This window comes from Euprymna scolopes, chromosome 18, assembly GCF_053919585.1.
Source record: "Euprymna scolopes isolate OS-2025 chromosome 18, ASM5391958v1, whole genome shotgun sequence".
Lineage (NCBI taxonomy): Eukaryota > Metazoa > Mollusca > Cephalopoda > Sepiida > Sepiolidae > Euprymna > Euprymna scolopes.
Genome location: NC_136499.1, coordinates 58,154,582 through 58,170,886, shown reverse-complemented (window position 1 = coordinate 58,170,886; position 16,305 = coordinate 58,154,582). Strand labels below are relative to the sequence as shown.

General features: G+C 32.4%; 1 protein-coding gene across 2 annotated transcripts in view; it reads right to left on the bottom strand.

Annotated features, from left to right (window-relative positions):
* Positions 1–16,305, bottom strand: part of LOC145297625 (solute carrier family 12 member 9-like) — a 199,946-nt gene that overhangs the window by 85,291 nt on the left and 98,350 nt on the right. Inside the window, exon 1 of one of the 2 annotated variants that reach the window (XM_080143710.1) lies at positions 6,429–6,993. The exons of the other annotated variant lie outside the window; for it this stretch is intronic. Coding sequence (XP_079999836.1) covers positions 6,429–6,771 — 343 coding nt within the window. The 5' untranslated portion in view covers positions 6,772–6,993. Of the gene's footprint in view, positions 1–6,428; positions 6,994–16,305 lie in introns of those variants that run through there. 2 annotated transcript variants of the gene reach the window in all.

Below are 16,305 nucleotides of genomic sequence, written 5' to 3'. Positions count from 1 at the left end.
GGGCCAACCAACAGCGTGCAAAGTATTTCCTGGGTGAACAATCACAGGAATATATAAAGAAGGCTCTACAGACCGGCCTAAAAAAGGGTCTCTTCACTATGATCAGGAGATAATGATAATGATCACTCAAGATCAAGGCTTGATGACCAACGCTTTTAAAAAGATGAGTGGTCTCAGCAATAACAACAAGTGCAGGTTCTGCCACACAGAAGTAGAGAGTGTGAGAGAGTTGTAAAGTCCGGTTGGGGCACGGCTATTATACAATGGAGTGTGTAAATATCTCCACTGGAAAATCTGCAAAAACCTGAATATCCCATGTAGTAGCAAATCTTGGGGACATGTTTACCAGAAACAACAGTTGGAAATAAGTCATACACCATCCACTATGACTACGAAATTCTTACAGCTACATACTTAAAAAACGGGGCTATTAAGCCTGACATAGTTATATGGGATAAGAAGGAGAAAGTGGCAACCCTAGTTGAAGTAAGCGTCCCTAATGATGCTGGACTAAACAGAGCAGAGAGGGAGAAAATAACAAAATACCAAGGACTTATGTACGACATGAGAATAAACTGGAATCTTTAAAAGGCATCAATCATACAAGTTATTATAGGAGCAATCGGGCTAATGAAAAAGAATTTCAGAAACTATCTGGCAAATATACCCGGTGGACCAAGTGCAAGAGAAATACAAACAATACCACTTAAAGGGACGGTTAAAATCTTAAAAAGATCTTTCGGTTGGAGTAACTAAACTAATGGGAGAATGTTTGACATCCGGTTGAATGCCCCATCCGCAGCAAAAACAAAGTGATAAGAAAATTAAAACAAAAGAGAAAAATATTAGGAGAGAACTTAAATGCTTACTAGACATTGTCCTCGAGCGTCTAAGGTCTTCCAGTACAGGAGTTTATCAGGACAACCTGATACGAGGATACTTTTACCAAGAAGTAAACCCTGACTAAATATTCAAAATCACGTACTCGTAGAATTCCCATCCAAAACAGGATCTCCTCAGTATGGTTAACACACAGTGACTTTTACGTAGAATGGTGCACCTTCTCCAAGTGATGTTACCTCAAGTAACAACACTAAGCTGGATACTCCAACAGACTAGATGAATTCTAGTTCTGGAATCTAATAAGACTAAGAGACTACAAGAAAGATTTACTCTAATATATTTAACTGGTTAATTGGGCAGAGGAAAGTTAATATTCTTAATTCTTTACTAGCTCAGTGTTTATGAGGTAAAGGAGAAATTTAATGGAATACTCAAATGTCTACATATCTAATATAAGGATCAAGTGTTAGCCCTTGGAAAGGAGGTCCCTTGATTTCTGAGAGCTTCGACTGAACACCCAGTGATATCAATAACATGACAAAACTTCTCACGGTCAAAACAGATTCAAGCCAAGACAATATCTTGCTCAATATAATGCATTCATATCAATGTCGTTAATATCATAATCATCTATCTTTATATATATATATATATATATATATATATATATATATATATATATATATATATATATATATATATATATATATATATATCTAGTGTTTCCTTTTTAGATTAAATATGTTTTTAACTCATTTCAAAGTGTTTTTTAACGTTTTATTAACTGTTTGCTCATATATATATATATATATATATATATATATATATATATATATACGTATATATATATATATATATATACTTCAGAATAAAATTATCTAACAATCAACTGTTATGGAAACCTGTGATTATAAGTCTTACAAAATATTATTGGTAGTAATATTCTATAAATACTATCCAATATAATTATATTGAATGACTAAAATTATATATAACTTTTGTCAGATATTGATGTATCGGTTAATTCTCCTATTCCACATACCATGGCCAAAGCTTATAATTAGTTCAGTTCCAGGTCACTTGACCCACAAACATTGATTTCCTCAAACCCAGCAAATTAAGAGGAATCAGAACAAGAAACAAAGTTTTTCCAACACTCAAGTGTTTAATGTGTGTGTGTGTGTGTGTATATATATGACAGAAAGGAAAACATTTAAACACAGGAAGAAATAAAACAAATGGGAGATTTCATTTTTAATTTCTTTCTGTATTTGTTTGTTTGTTTTCTGTCTTTCACACATTCTGTTTCCATAACTTTTCATTTTATGATATGCATATTTTATATTTTATCCTCATATATATATATATATATATATATATATATATATATATATATAAAGATGAACGTCTGTGTGTGTGTCTGGTCACGAATAGGCTCCTATATGGTTGAATATTATAGAAAACTGATCACATATAATGATAGATGTATCGAGACACAAGAATGGGTATGTTTGATCTGGCAGAATGATGATTTATTAAAATTGTGGGGTCTGCATACGCGCCTGGTCCACAAAGTATGGAAATAAAAAATTAAATTTAAAAAAAAAAAACGTTTACAAGTGTTTTTGATATAGATGTACATAATACTACTTGGATAAGTATGTTTAAACTTAAATAGGGATGGTGTAATAAAATTATCTTTAATAAAGACTTTTCATATCTATCTGCATAAGTATACTTTGATAATTAGGTTTCAGTTTGAAGAAATATGGTATAATAAAATTATGGGGTTCACCTGACCTCCATAGAATGGAAATATTTCACAAAGTTTAACAATGTCTTTTAATATAGATCCCCAGAATATTGTGATAAGTGTTTCAGTGTGAACAGGTATGGTATAATAGATTATGGGGTTTATCTATTTTATTTTTACTTTCATCATATTTTACTTTGGTTTTTATACCTCCAAATTCAACCCAAATTTACAACCCTTCCTTTTCATAACCTATTATACTTTCATAAATCAGATTCCATTTTCTGTAGGCTGTTTTTGAACCCAGTCAACGACGGGTACTTTTGCTAATATATATATATATATATATATATATATATAATGAATAAATGACAATAGTCTACATTCCAAATTCCATGATGTTGACCATCTTACAATTTATTCCTTTAACTCAGTTGACACAATTCTTGACAGTATCTGTTTCGTAGCACAAGATCAATCACTTAATTATTATATCAATCAGTGAATCTATTTTGCCCTTAACTCATCAGAAGAAATAGCAACAATCAATCCCCCAACAGGAAATTAAATGTATTTGGACACGATTAAAAAATCCGAAAATTGGAAGAGAAGCTGCTTTGTTGTAATTGTTATGTTGATTTTTTTGCCACTCTCTGGGGCCAAAATAAACGGGTCAAATAAATATCTCACATCACATCTAACAAATAATATAAAAATCTGTCTGCATAACTGAAATAAAAAGATAAAATTACAAAAAAAACAAAAAAAACAGAAGGTACTTATGCACTTTTGTTACCGTGCTGAAATAATGTTTTGAAAGCCATTCTTAACATGGGGAGGGGGTAACTATTCTATGCTATGCTTCCATCTAACAATTTAATAAAATAAAAAGATATCGTGAAACTTGAGTTTAACCTGAAAAAACTATTTAAAAATAGCGCGGTAACAAAAGTGCATAAAAGACCACAAAAATACAAAGCAGCGGCAGATCTAAAAGATTTTTCCCCCTCCCTATATATATATATATATATATATATATATATATATATATATATATATATATATATTTAAATCTTTTAGCGAATGGACACTAGTCTACAAAAAAGACTATCAAAAATAAAGAAATAAATAAAAAATAAAGAAAAGGCTAAATTCGCGAAATTCGGCCCAAAAGCGTCGAGTGGTTCTAAAACGGGTGATCGATTTATTTACTAGAACGACGTTGCATTAGAAAGTGAGCCCAGCAGTGAGCACCCCACCCCTACAGTACACGGTACACCCTATAAATATTTAAATATCGATTTTTTTTTTTTCTATTATTTTATTTTTTGTATATTTTGATAATCTGGTAGGTTAATCCACTGATTTCTTTTTCTCTTTATGGAAAAACGAAAATAAAAATAGAGAGGGGGCAAGCTCGTTCAGGTCCGCCAAAAATGCATCATGACAATATTTAATTTTCTCGCTCACACACGCCCCTATTCCGAATTTGTGGCCACGGGCCGTCATCAGTGGATTGCTTGGACGATAAAATATTGCCAGAAGTCACTTTTTTAATTAATCTTTTTTTTCCTTTTTTTTTTAATTTATTTGTTTCAGGAACCCGGATTTCATTTTGTGTAGTCGCTTTTCGACTACTGTAATACTTTACGGCTACTATAATACTTTACACATTCATGGAGCCAATATCGACAACCATGAAGGATTAATTTATATAAGTATCCGTTTTAATAAAATATATACAGAGAGGGATTTGAAATGGTAGCAACGCTATACTTTATCGGTTTTAGTTATATTTAGGCAATGGTAAAGATTGGGTACCGAAATTAAGTTCCGGTTGCTGCTTCGCAGAAGAGAAAGAAAAATGTCCAGTTTGATTATCTTCCTATTAAAATATGAAATCGTGGTGAAACACGTGAACTAGTATATATATATATATATAATATATATATATATATTATATATATATATATATATATATATATATATATATATATATATATACTAGTTCACACATATATAATTGATTATAAACTCATTTTTATTTTCTATTTTTGGGGAGGAGGTACTCCTGTTTGGGGGTGGGGTAAAAAAACAAAACTAAAAAAAAAAAAAAAAAAAAAAAAATCGGTACTTCTTTAGTTTACGGACCGTAATTTTTAGATTACATTTTTAAATAGTATTTTCAAGTTAAATTCAAGTTTCACTATTTTTATCAAATTGTTAGGTGAAAGTACAGAATAGTTACAAAACACCCTCCCCCACGTCCAGAATGGCTCTCAAAATAATAACGTTATTATTTCAGCACAGTAACATAAGTGCATTATTAGTACCGTTAATAGTGTTGATTTAGTATTGTTGTTGACACCAGTGTTTCCGTAGGTGATTCCGTTAAATAAACCGTTAATTTAATCCACGTGTCTGTGAGTAAACAAAGAAAAGCACAACGTAAAAAAAAAAAAATCCTTTAAGATTCGAGATTCTTCATATTTATTTATCGAATGCTGTAGGAGTCATTTTTTTTTCTTTGTTTATCTCCAACACGATTGTCTAAATTAATCGTTCGTTGATGAATGTCAAACACCAACAGGCTAAATTCCTAATATAGTCTAAATTACAGTACTTCTTCAGTCTGCACTTATTATTTAAGAAGCCATTCTTAACATGGGGAGCGTATTTTGTAACTATTCCGTACTTTTCCCCTAGCAATTTAAACCCCAAATTACAATGTTTACCATATAATAAATATAGGTTTATGGTAAAGATTAAGCAGTGGACTTCAGTTCCGGTTTCTGCTTTGCAGACGAGAAAAACAATGTAAATGAGTCACATCGGAAAATCAAACGTTTTTAAATGAATGTTTACGATATCTTTTGTTAAGAAAACTGTTAGATGAAAGTGCAGAATAGTTAACACGCTTTGTACTTCACGGGGAACGTGGATCCTGCGTAAACCAAACCGGTTTTTTTTTAATGACTGCTCCCTGGAATGCGCAAAAAGGTTTTCCTTCACTTTCTTCGGTACATACTTTTTTTTTTTTTAAATCGAGCGTGTATTTATTTTAATTTTTAAAATTTCTTTAAGTAAATTTGATTCAGACTTTATTTCGTGCTTTTTATTTTATTATATTTTCGTCACTGCATATTTTTATTTTTTGTTATATTTATTGTTTTCATACATTGCTTTACCCCCCCCCTCTTGTGGACCTCAAATAATACTTTCAAAGAAGTTTTCGTGATTAAATAAACCAACGAAAACCTTTTGTGTAATGCGCTTTCAGGGAGCAGTCATTAAAAAAAAAAAAAAAGACGTTCACGCAGGGGGCCAGTGCCCACGTTCCCCCGTGAAAGTACCACACATTTCTCTTCATGTTAAGAATGACTTTCTATGTTATCATTTCAGCACGATCCGTAAACTGCAGAAGCACTTTTTTTTCATTAAATTGTTAAGTGGAAGTGCAGAATAGTTACAAAACAGCCTTCCACGTAAATGAGGGTCAAAATAATAACGTTATTATTTCAGTACGATAACATTAAGTGCATAAGTACCAAAAAGAAGAAGAAAAAAAAGATATTGTGAAACTTTAAAAACTTAAACACTATGATTTTCGAACCGATTAAACGGTTTAAAGTGAGTAAAACCAGATAGGTAGAAGAGTAACTTATCTTGCCTTTGATAGCATTTATTTGTTATATTTTTTACCACTTTTTCGTACTTCTGTGGATTGTAATACAAACCCTATATATATATATATATATATATATATATATATATATATATATATTATATATATATTAAAAATAAATAAATAATATATAATGGTATTATTTACCTCCTCTGAGATAAAGCAGCGTACTGAACATGGAGAGGGCGACGGGACAGAAGACCCCTTCGAAAGTTCCCAGGGTCCTTCGGTTACCCGAAACCCTTCCACCACCGGGCTGACCATTCTGCAATGAGGAGTCCTCGTAAGTCGGCGGGTAAGTGCTACTAAATTCCAAGCTGGCGCTACTCAGGGAACGGTGGAGTCTCCAGATCCATTGTGAACGAAGAATGGGGGTCGACTCGGAGTGAACGATCCGAGGATCATCCACTACGGGTTCGGAAAATGACCGCGTCCTCCCAGAAGAGATAAACCCGACGTCGGCCACATCAGTATTACTGTTCAAAGACATTTCCCGATGACACGACGATACTTAGGAATAATGATGATAATGATGATGATAGAGTCTTTTATTAGTGGATATTGACTTTTTTCTCCTCCTTTTTTGCCTTGTAGCTTTTGTCGTCATCTACGTTTTGTATGAGTACAAAAAAGTATCGACACTGACCGACTAGAATCGATCACGAGGCCATGACACTAGTTTGGCGGAAGTGAAAATATGAATGGGCGAGGCAGGGAACCGTATACACAATAATAATAGCAGCAGCAGCAGCAGCAGCCACAGTCTATAACCTAGCGTGATCGGAGACAGCGCTAATCGACCGACAATTCGTATACAATCTCTCTCTCTCTCTCTCTCTCTCTATATATATATATATATATATATTTATATATATATATATATATATATATATATATATATATATATATATATCTATATATATATCTATATATATATATATATATATATATATATATATATATATATATATATATATATATATATATATATATATATATATATATATATATATATATATATATATATATATATATATATATATATATATATATATATATATATATATATATATATATATATATATATATATATATATATATATATATATATATATATATATATATATATATATATATATATAAAAAACAACTTGGTCTCGTTATTTTTTTGGTATGGGAGGGGCACGGAGGGATTAGAAGAGGGTTCAAATCCCCTTTTTATGCTTTCATCTATAATTTATTTTTTTTAGGGGTGGCCAGCAACAAAGCCAAAAAATGGAGATTTGACCCGCCCCCCCCCCAAAAAAAAAGAGAAATAAAAATGACGCACAGCAGCAGCAGCAGCACTCAGCGCCATCTAAAATAAAAATCAAACCTAAAACTTTCCTTGCGCGGACGGAACTCGGGAGAATGCTCTGTTTTACGGTTGTTGTAAAAACGGAACGGAAATTTAAATTTCGTTCCGCTTTATTCTTTTTATATTGTGCCCCCCCCCCCAAACAAACCGAAAGTAATCGAAAGAATAACCTTAAACAATTATTATAGTAAAAAAATAATTATATATATATATATATATATATATATATATATATATATATATATGAAAAAAAGGCACAATCAAGACATTAAAAAATGAAAATATCGCAAAAAAAGTTTAAATTGTACGTATCCGTTATGGAATGAAGTTCGAAAAAAAATTCACTTAATTTCATCAAGTAGTTTTTGTTTTACAATTTCTTATGATACCGAGCAAAAGGTTCGATTTTTAGGAAGAAAAGCTAGTATTAAAGATGGGGACGGAGTGTCGGCGCTTTAACTGGAGTTATCTCCCCCTGACGTTTCTAAACTCCAAATAAAAATGAAGAAAAAATCCAAGATGCCTGCCTTCAACGCGCTCTCATAAAAAACGTGTTTTTTCGCTGTAAAAAAAAAAAAAAAAAAAAAAAAAAACTACTCGATCAAATTAAGTGAATTTTTTTTTCGGAAATCTTCAGTTCAAAACGGATACGTACAATATAACCTTTTTTTCGATATTTTCATTTTTAATGTTTTGATTAAACTGTACAAGTACCATAAAAAAACTAAATATTTTTTTAAATAAAAATAAAATTTTATTAACAAAAACGAAATAATTTAATTTTTAAACGAAAAAAAGTCAATTTGTTTTGGTATTTTTTTTTTTTTGTTTGTTTTACATAAGTCTCAGTCTCGTTCACTGTTCACATTGGAAATGTCGATTGCTACAATGCTACAGGTTTTCGGCTTTGCTTACAACAAGTAAACACCCCAATCTCCCCATGTTAAGAACGGATTTCGGAATAGAGATCCCCCCAACCTTGTCAGCATACTCGAAAACCTCTAAAAGTTGACATGTCGAATGAGAACGATGAGTTGGACGTAATGTAAAAATGTACCGAATTTAAAACGGAACGAAATTTAATTTCCGTTCCATTTTTACTACAACCGTAAAACAGAGCATTATCCGAAAGTTTTATCCCTAAAAGTCAACTTTCTAATTGCAAGTCTTTATTTGGCCAACAAATACCCTTTTTTAAAATTATTTTCCTTTTTGTATCGTCAAGTTTGTTTTACAATACACATTGGTATGAAAAAGTGGCCAAAAAACAAATATATTATTAACAAATGAATGTTATCAAAGGAAAGATAAGTTACTCTTCTACCTAGCTGAATAAATGTTTAATGTTTTAATTACGAGGTGGAATGATAAATTTGTAGCTCTACAGAAAACAATACCACAGCTTTATTTTAAAATTTTTATTGAAAACATCAATTCAGGTAACTATTCAATGTAGCTGTCTTCAGCCTCAATCACTGCCTCGATATGGGTTTGAAACTGTGAGCATGTCACAATCCACAAACGCCGGTGGGAGCTTGGCAAATACTTAGATGGTGGCGATCAGACTGGTTTTGGTGTTGTGGGAGGTCATGTTGGTGATGTTCTTAACATATGACCAGATAAAGTAGTCTAGCGGAGTGGGAAGGACAGAGGTCCCAGTGAGAGAAGAGTACAAAGTCGTAGCACTTCTTCTGAAGCCAAACCTAGGTCACTTTGGACTTGTGGGTCAGCGCCGAGTCCTGCTGCCACAACCAACAAGGTCTGCCAGCAGCCACCTGATTGCACTAGGGGATCACCACACTCTTCAGTACATCCTGGTATACTTTGGTGTTGACTTTCAAGCCAACTTCGAAGATGTGAGGTGGCATGATGTGGCCGTCACTTGAAAACACACCAACGACCATAACCGTGTCCAGAAAATTCATTGAGCTGTGTCTTCAACCATTGAACTGTCCAGATTTACATTTTGATGATGCTGGCAATGGTCCTGTTGTCATAACTTGGATCGGTAGAGAGTATGAGTTGTAGACAGCGATGCATCTGATCTCACTCGTTGAACATTGTGTCACTTTCTGATATGATAGAAGGCTCCTATCGCTCTTGGGATTTGTACAGAACTTACTAGCAAGTAGATTGTCTGCAACAAATAAAGAAAACTGGCTTTCATCAAACGAGAATGGAATCATGTTGTTTTTCCTAGAGCGACAATTTTATCGTTCCACCCTCTACTTGAAAACGTTTATTTGATTCGAAAACAAATAGTGTTGAGCGTAATGTGAGAACAAGAAAAATGGTCGCAATTTGATACCTAAATATTTGAAGTCTTGATAATGACTTAAAATAAAACAAAATACTGTTTGACCCCCCCCCAAAAAAAATGAACAAAAATACAGAAAATTAGTTATCTTCGTTTATTTATTAAAGGCGCACCACACTTGCTTCCTCATAGAATTTAATTTTCTTAGTAGAAAATAAAACAAACTACTAGCTCAATTTATGTGATTTTTGGAGTATGACATTTTCATTCCACGACAGGTACGCAAATAATAAATATATTCTGTATTTTTGTTCTTATATATGTTATAATTAAAAGTAATTTTTACGGAAAATTGGGTAAAATTGTATTTTCCTTAGATTTTATAAAGCAGATAGCGAAGATTTCACACTCAGGAAACATATCTTGGAACACATATTTTAGATTACACCATAATGGCTTCCAACATTTGTAGCCTATAGCAATAGACTTTTCTTTTTTCTTTTTTACTAACAACACAATAACAGTCGTTCTACTTTGACTTTTCACAATTTTTTTTTTTTTTTTTTTACATGGGGGTCACCACTTATAAAGGCCCGAAGGCCACTCAGGGATAAGGGTTATTGCGTGTACAGTAATCAATGAGATAGTATTGTAGTAATCATTAGTATTGGGGTTTTTGATAGAGTGTCTTACTTAATGGGGCGGTTTGACAGGAGTTTGTTTATGTTGGACTTGAAGACGTCCAAGGTGTAGTCAGATGGGAAACAGGCAAGCGGCAGAGAGTTCCACTGGCGTGCAGTTCTAAGAAAGAAGTTTTGCTCATGGATTGGATGTGTTATTATTTTCGACATGGCAATCAAATAAGTAATATTGTTTTGGCGCTTTTACAGAATTGGGACGATATTTTGTAGTCGATAAATGGAGTTTTCAGATAAAAGACAATGGCGTATACTGATTTTTTTTGTCAATTCTAAGAAATTACAATGGTAGCTTCCAAATTATGCAATCGAAATTACCAGAACATTTCCGAATTATTAAAAAAAAAAAACTTTAATCGTATTAGCAGGTGAAAAAATTGCCGCTATCTTGTTTAAACCAAAACAGAAAATTATCTCCCTTTTGAACTTTTCTACGCCTTACGATCGTTTTCATCAAATTATATTTTTCTATTTTCTTTAATACATAATTTTCTACCTTTAACGATTTTCATAATTTTTGGATATAATCATCTTAAAAATACAAGGAATACTTAGATAACATTGTTTGCATGTGAAATTCAGTTTTACGATTTCCCAAGAAATGTAGAAGCGCCATTGTTTTTGCTTAAAACGACATATTAAAAAAAAGGGGGGGGGGTACTTCAACAGTTTATCGCCGAAAATGGAGATGCCATTTTATTTCGAGCACCTGTCGATTAGAATCAGAGGGAGAAATCAGTATTTTAAACTATAGCCTAAGTAAGTATTAAAAAAAAGAAACAATAAATTAGACTAGATATTAATTACTGTCGGAAAGAACCATGAAAAAGGCAAAGAAAGTGAAAGAGAATATATATCCGTAATTGTTTAATTGGAAATGTTTCGATTTAATTAATGAAACCGGGAAAGCTTTTCATGAAATGTGTGTGTGTGTGTGTGTGTGTGTGTGTGTATATATATATATATATATATATATATATATATATATATATATATATATATATATATATATATATTATTAAAAACAGAAAATAAAAAAAGACATTATTATTAAAAGCAGAAAATGAAAATGACATATTCATAATTATTTAAACTGGGTGATGATGAGCGCCATTTGAAAACCAAAATATTTATTATATAAAATTGTATCAAAATATAATTGTAAAGATATTTATTGAAAAGTCTGCGTAAGAAGATATAATTTTAATAAAACACTTTGGTAATTTTTTAATTTTTTTTTTATTTCCTACTTCGGTCATAGTTTAAAATACTGATTTCTCTCTCTCTCTCTTTGATTTTAACAACAGGTGCTCCAAAAAAATGGCGTCTCTATTTTCGGCCATAGGCTATAGAAGTACTAAAAAAAAAAAAAAAAAAAAAAAAAAAAAAAAAAAAAAATGACCTGGCAACTCTATCCCAACAAGCACCAAAAATGTACTCGTGTTAGTCACGTTTTCAATGTTTATCAAGGTTAATAAGAAGAACTGGAGTCAGTTGACGTCACTGCATTCAACCAACATCAGAGTCCAAAGTGTAATAAATACCCCACCCCCCTAAATGAAAAGGTTATAACGTTATAAACCATACTATATCTAGTGTTATCAATATGTCACATGAGATGTTAAACCCTTAAATGCCCTAAACATTGTCTTTTTTTTTTAAATTTAGAATGTGATGACGAAATACCATGAAAAAATTAGAAAGAATACGTAGTATTAAAAAATCAAGATACACTAATGAAGACATTAAAAAAAATGAAAATATCGAAAAAAAAATGTTATATTGCACATATCCGTTTTGGATTGAAGTAAAAAAAAAAAAAAAAAATGGGGTTCTATTATTGTACACATACATTCGAAAAAGTTGCCAAAAACCAAATATATAGGCTGCAAATAAATGTCATTAAAGGCAAGATAAGTTACGTTTCTACCTAACTGGATATGTTTTTAGTGTTTTTATTTAATGTAACATGTTTAGTCAACTCGAAAAACATACAGTGTTTACCGATGTATTGGAAAATTTAAAATGGCGCCCGATTCTCTCTTTGGCACGATAAGTCTGGGAAAAGGAGTTATAAATAAAAAACTAGACAAAATACGGTTAGAAACTCGCTCAATATATGTTACCGTGACATAGGCTGACATATATTCGGTGGGGTTTTAACAGTATTTTGCTTATTTTAAAAAATTTTTAACTCCTTTTCCCAAACTTACTGTGTCAAAGAGAGAGTCGGGCGGGCGATATGTTAATTTTTCCAATACATCGGTAAACACTGTATGTTTTTTGAGCTGAATAAACATGTTACATTAAATAAAAACACAAAAAATATATCCAGTTGGGTAGAAAAGTAACTTATCTTGCCTTTGATAACATTTATTTTTTTATATATTTGTTTTTTGACAACTTTTTCGAATCTATGTGTATAGTAATACAACCCCCCCCCCAATTTTTTTTCACTTAATTTGATCGAGTAGTTTTTTTTTTTTTTTTTTTTTTTTTTACAGAGGAAAAATTCGTTTTGATGTCAGCGCACTCAAGGTAGCTATGTTTGGATTTTTAGAACACGCCACGGGAAGATAACTCGATCTAAAGCGCCGACACCTCCCTCCCCATGTTAAATCATAGCTTTTCTTCCTAAAAATCGAAACATGGCTACCTTTTGATCGCTATCATAAATTGTTTTTTCGTTGTAAAAAAATAAGAACAAAGAGAAAACTATTTGATCAAATTAAGTGAAAAATTTTTTCGTAGAACTTCATTCCATAACAGATACGTACAATATAACTTTTTTTCCGATATTTTCATTTTTTAATGTTTTGATTAAACTGTACAAGTACTAAAATTAATATTAATATGAGAGATAATATTTTTATTTTTTTTGACAAACGAGTCGAGTCACCGTTTACCAAGGCCAATAATCTACTTGAGGATGAGGGTTATTGACTTTGACAGGTAGACACATCGATTTCAGACTGGCAACAACCGCTGATAACACTGGACGTATCCTTTTCTCTCTCCACAAGGAGCTGACCCCTCAGGGTTAATACCACCAACAAAAGAAGAGAAAAAATAAAATAAAATGGTGTACATATAAAGAAAGGCAACCGATCGATTTTTTCTCAAATAAGATTGCAGCAACAGGGGACATAACTCAGAAATAGGATTTTTTTTCGATTAGCGATTTTCCATACTTATCAGACGCATTCCGATGCAAAACTTAAATAAGAAAACTCCCAGTCACATTAAGTGCCTTCATGTAAAATTTCACAAAATTCAGCCCAGCTGTTTCCGAGTCCATATGGAACGAACACACACACACACACACACACACACACACACACACACACACACACACACACACACACACACACACACAACAAAAAACAAACTCTTTTATATAATAGTAGATATAATAGATAGAATGTATATATATATTTATAGTAATAAATAAAATTGATGATAAAAAATATAATCTTTATACAAAAACCTATCCAGATACTAAAAGCTCTAAACAGATAAGTGGAACAATTTATTATAGAAATAAAAAGATAAGAATTCAAAGTTAAATAAAACGTTATTACATCATCAAATCGATAAAGAAATTTAAAGATCAGTATGATTTTGTGCCTAGTAGTCTAAACCTTCTAACATTTCTGAATTTTTGAGATGATGATTGGTTATTCGTATTATTTGGATTCATTGGACTACTGTTCTCATCTTGAGTGTCATTTTCACAACGTTTCGGTCGATATAACCTCCGAAGTTGTGAAAATGATACTCAAGATGAGAACAGTAGTCCGATGAATCCAAATAATACGACACCTTTTTAGACCTAAACACAGGAATACATATTTTACATTAAATAATTCTTTCTTTTTCTTTCTTACTTTCTTCTTTTTTTACTTATTTGCTGATGTAATAAAGTTTTATGTAACTTAGAATACTCATCTATTATATAAATTTCACCTGTATGTATGTATGTATGTATGTATGTATGTATAAATATATATGTGTATTATTCATGGTGTATGTATATATGTGTGTATGTTTACAGATATGTATGTGTGTATGTGTAGATATGTATATTTGCGTTTATATATATATATATATATATATATATGCCAATGATCGTCTTGTGTATGTTTATGTCCATGTATGCATATATGTAATGTGTATGTATGTATGCATATATGTGAGTTATTTGTATGTGTGTATGTGTATGCATGTGTATATATGTATGCATGCGTGCATGTATATATATGTATATACACCAGTGATCGTCTTCAGTGTCATGTCTGCTTATGCATGTGAATTTTGCTGGCAGGACTAAAGTCATTTTCGGCTCATGGACTTTCAGTACCTGAGGGAGTGGCACTCGTCTGACAAGACGTTGCAATCATCATCATGTATGTATGTACTAGTACCATGTAACCTAGTACTACCTGCCTCATGGTCGAGTCACCGGCGACTAAACTGATTCCCCCACTAGACTTGTTTGGTGAGGAGGGTGGCTAGTCTCCCTGAAGGATTAAAAACAAGACCTTCCAAAGGGCGAATGAACCCTTTTTCGGGGTCAATGGCCAACTAGCACCGTGTGTGTTTGTGTGTATGTATGTGTGTGTTGGGGTGGAGAGGGCTCCCGTAAGCCGTGATGAAGGCAACCTTTCTAGGAGAAGCAAATCTTTAATTTAAAAAACCATGAAACGGGAGACCAGTACCCGCATTAAGTGGTCTGCAGTTTAACTTATTGCTGGCTATCTTGCTCTTGCTTGTTGCTGGATTTCAACATTTTGAAATGAGAGAGAGACTTAGCTGTCGTACAAAGCTAAGACTCTGTAACATCATCTGTGTATAGATACTCCCTCAGGCATTTGTCTATTAAAATGGTCCTGTGGCGATTGAAGTCATTTTTGGGCTCATGGACTTTAAGTGTCTGAGAGAGTGGCACTCGTCTGACAGTCATCATGTATGTATGTATGTATGTATGTATGTTCAATTCAATGGGAAAAACCGACATGTTGCCCTTCCGAAGTTTTCTCTTGAGTTCAGCATGATTGATTCTTTCCCTCGCAAAACATCCAGTACCCCCTCCTCCATTCAGGCCAGCGTTCTGCCAGGGTCTCCCAGTTCTGAACAGGAATCTTAAAAGCTTTAAAAGCGTCTTTTATGCAATCCTTGAAGTGCTTCTTTGGTCGATGTTGAGGACGTTTGACGATTGAACGGCTGGAAATGTGAGGCTTGTAATCGCGTGCTCCTCTCAAAAGCAGCTTACATTAACCATAAAAAAACACATGCCACGAACAAAGTGAGCAAAAAAAAAAAACAGAGCCAGAAGTGAAACAAGTTTTAACACACAACTTTGTCTGCCAATATGTATGGCAGACTGTGCAAGTCTAATGCTGGCCTGAAAAGTCATCTTCGGCCCACTGATAAGGTTTAGGTGTCACTGAGGATTGACCTGATAACTATGAGGAGGTTGGTGGGGAGCATTGGAATGATTAACGTCTGTAAAGACAAAGCAATTAGTATATATATATATATATATATATGTATGATGAAAATAATGGAAATAGTATTCCGATAAAATAGAAAAATAAAAAGGAACAAACCGTATTATGTGTTCATCAACGTTTCGTCTTTATTTCGAGACTTCCTCTGGATGAATTTCATCCAGAGGAAGTCTCGAAATAAATATATATGAAATTCATCAAG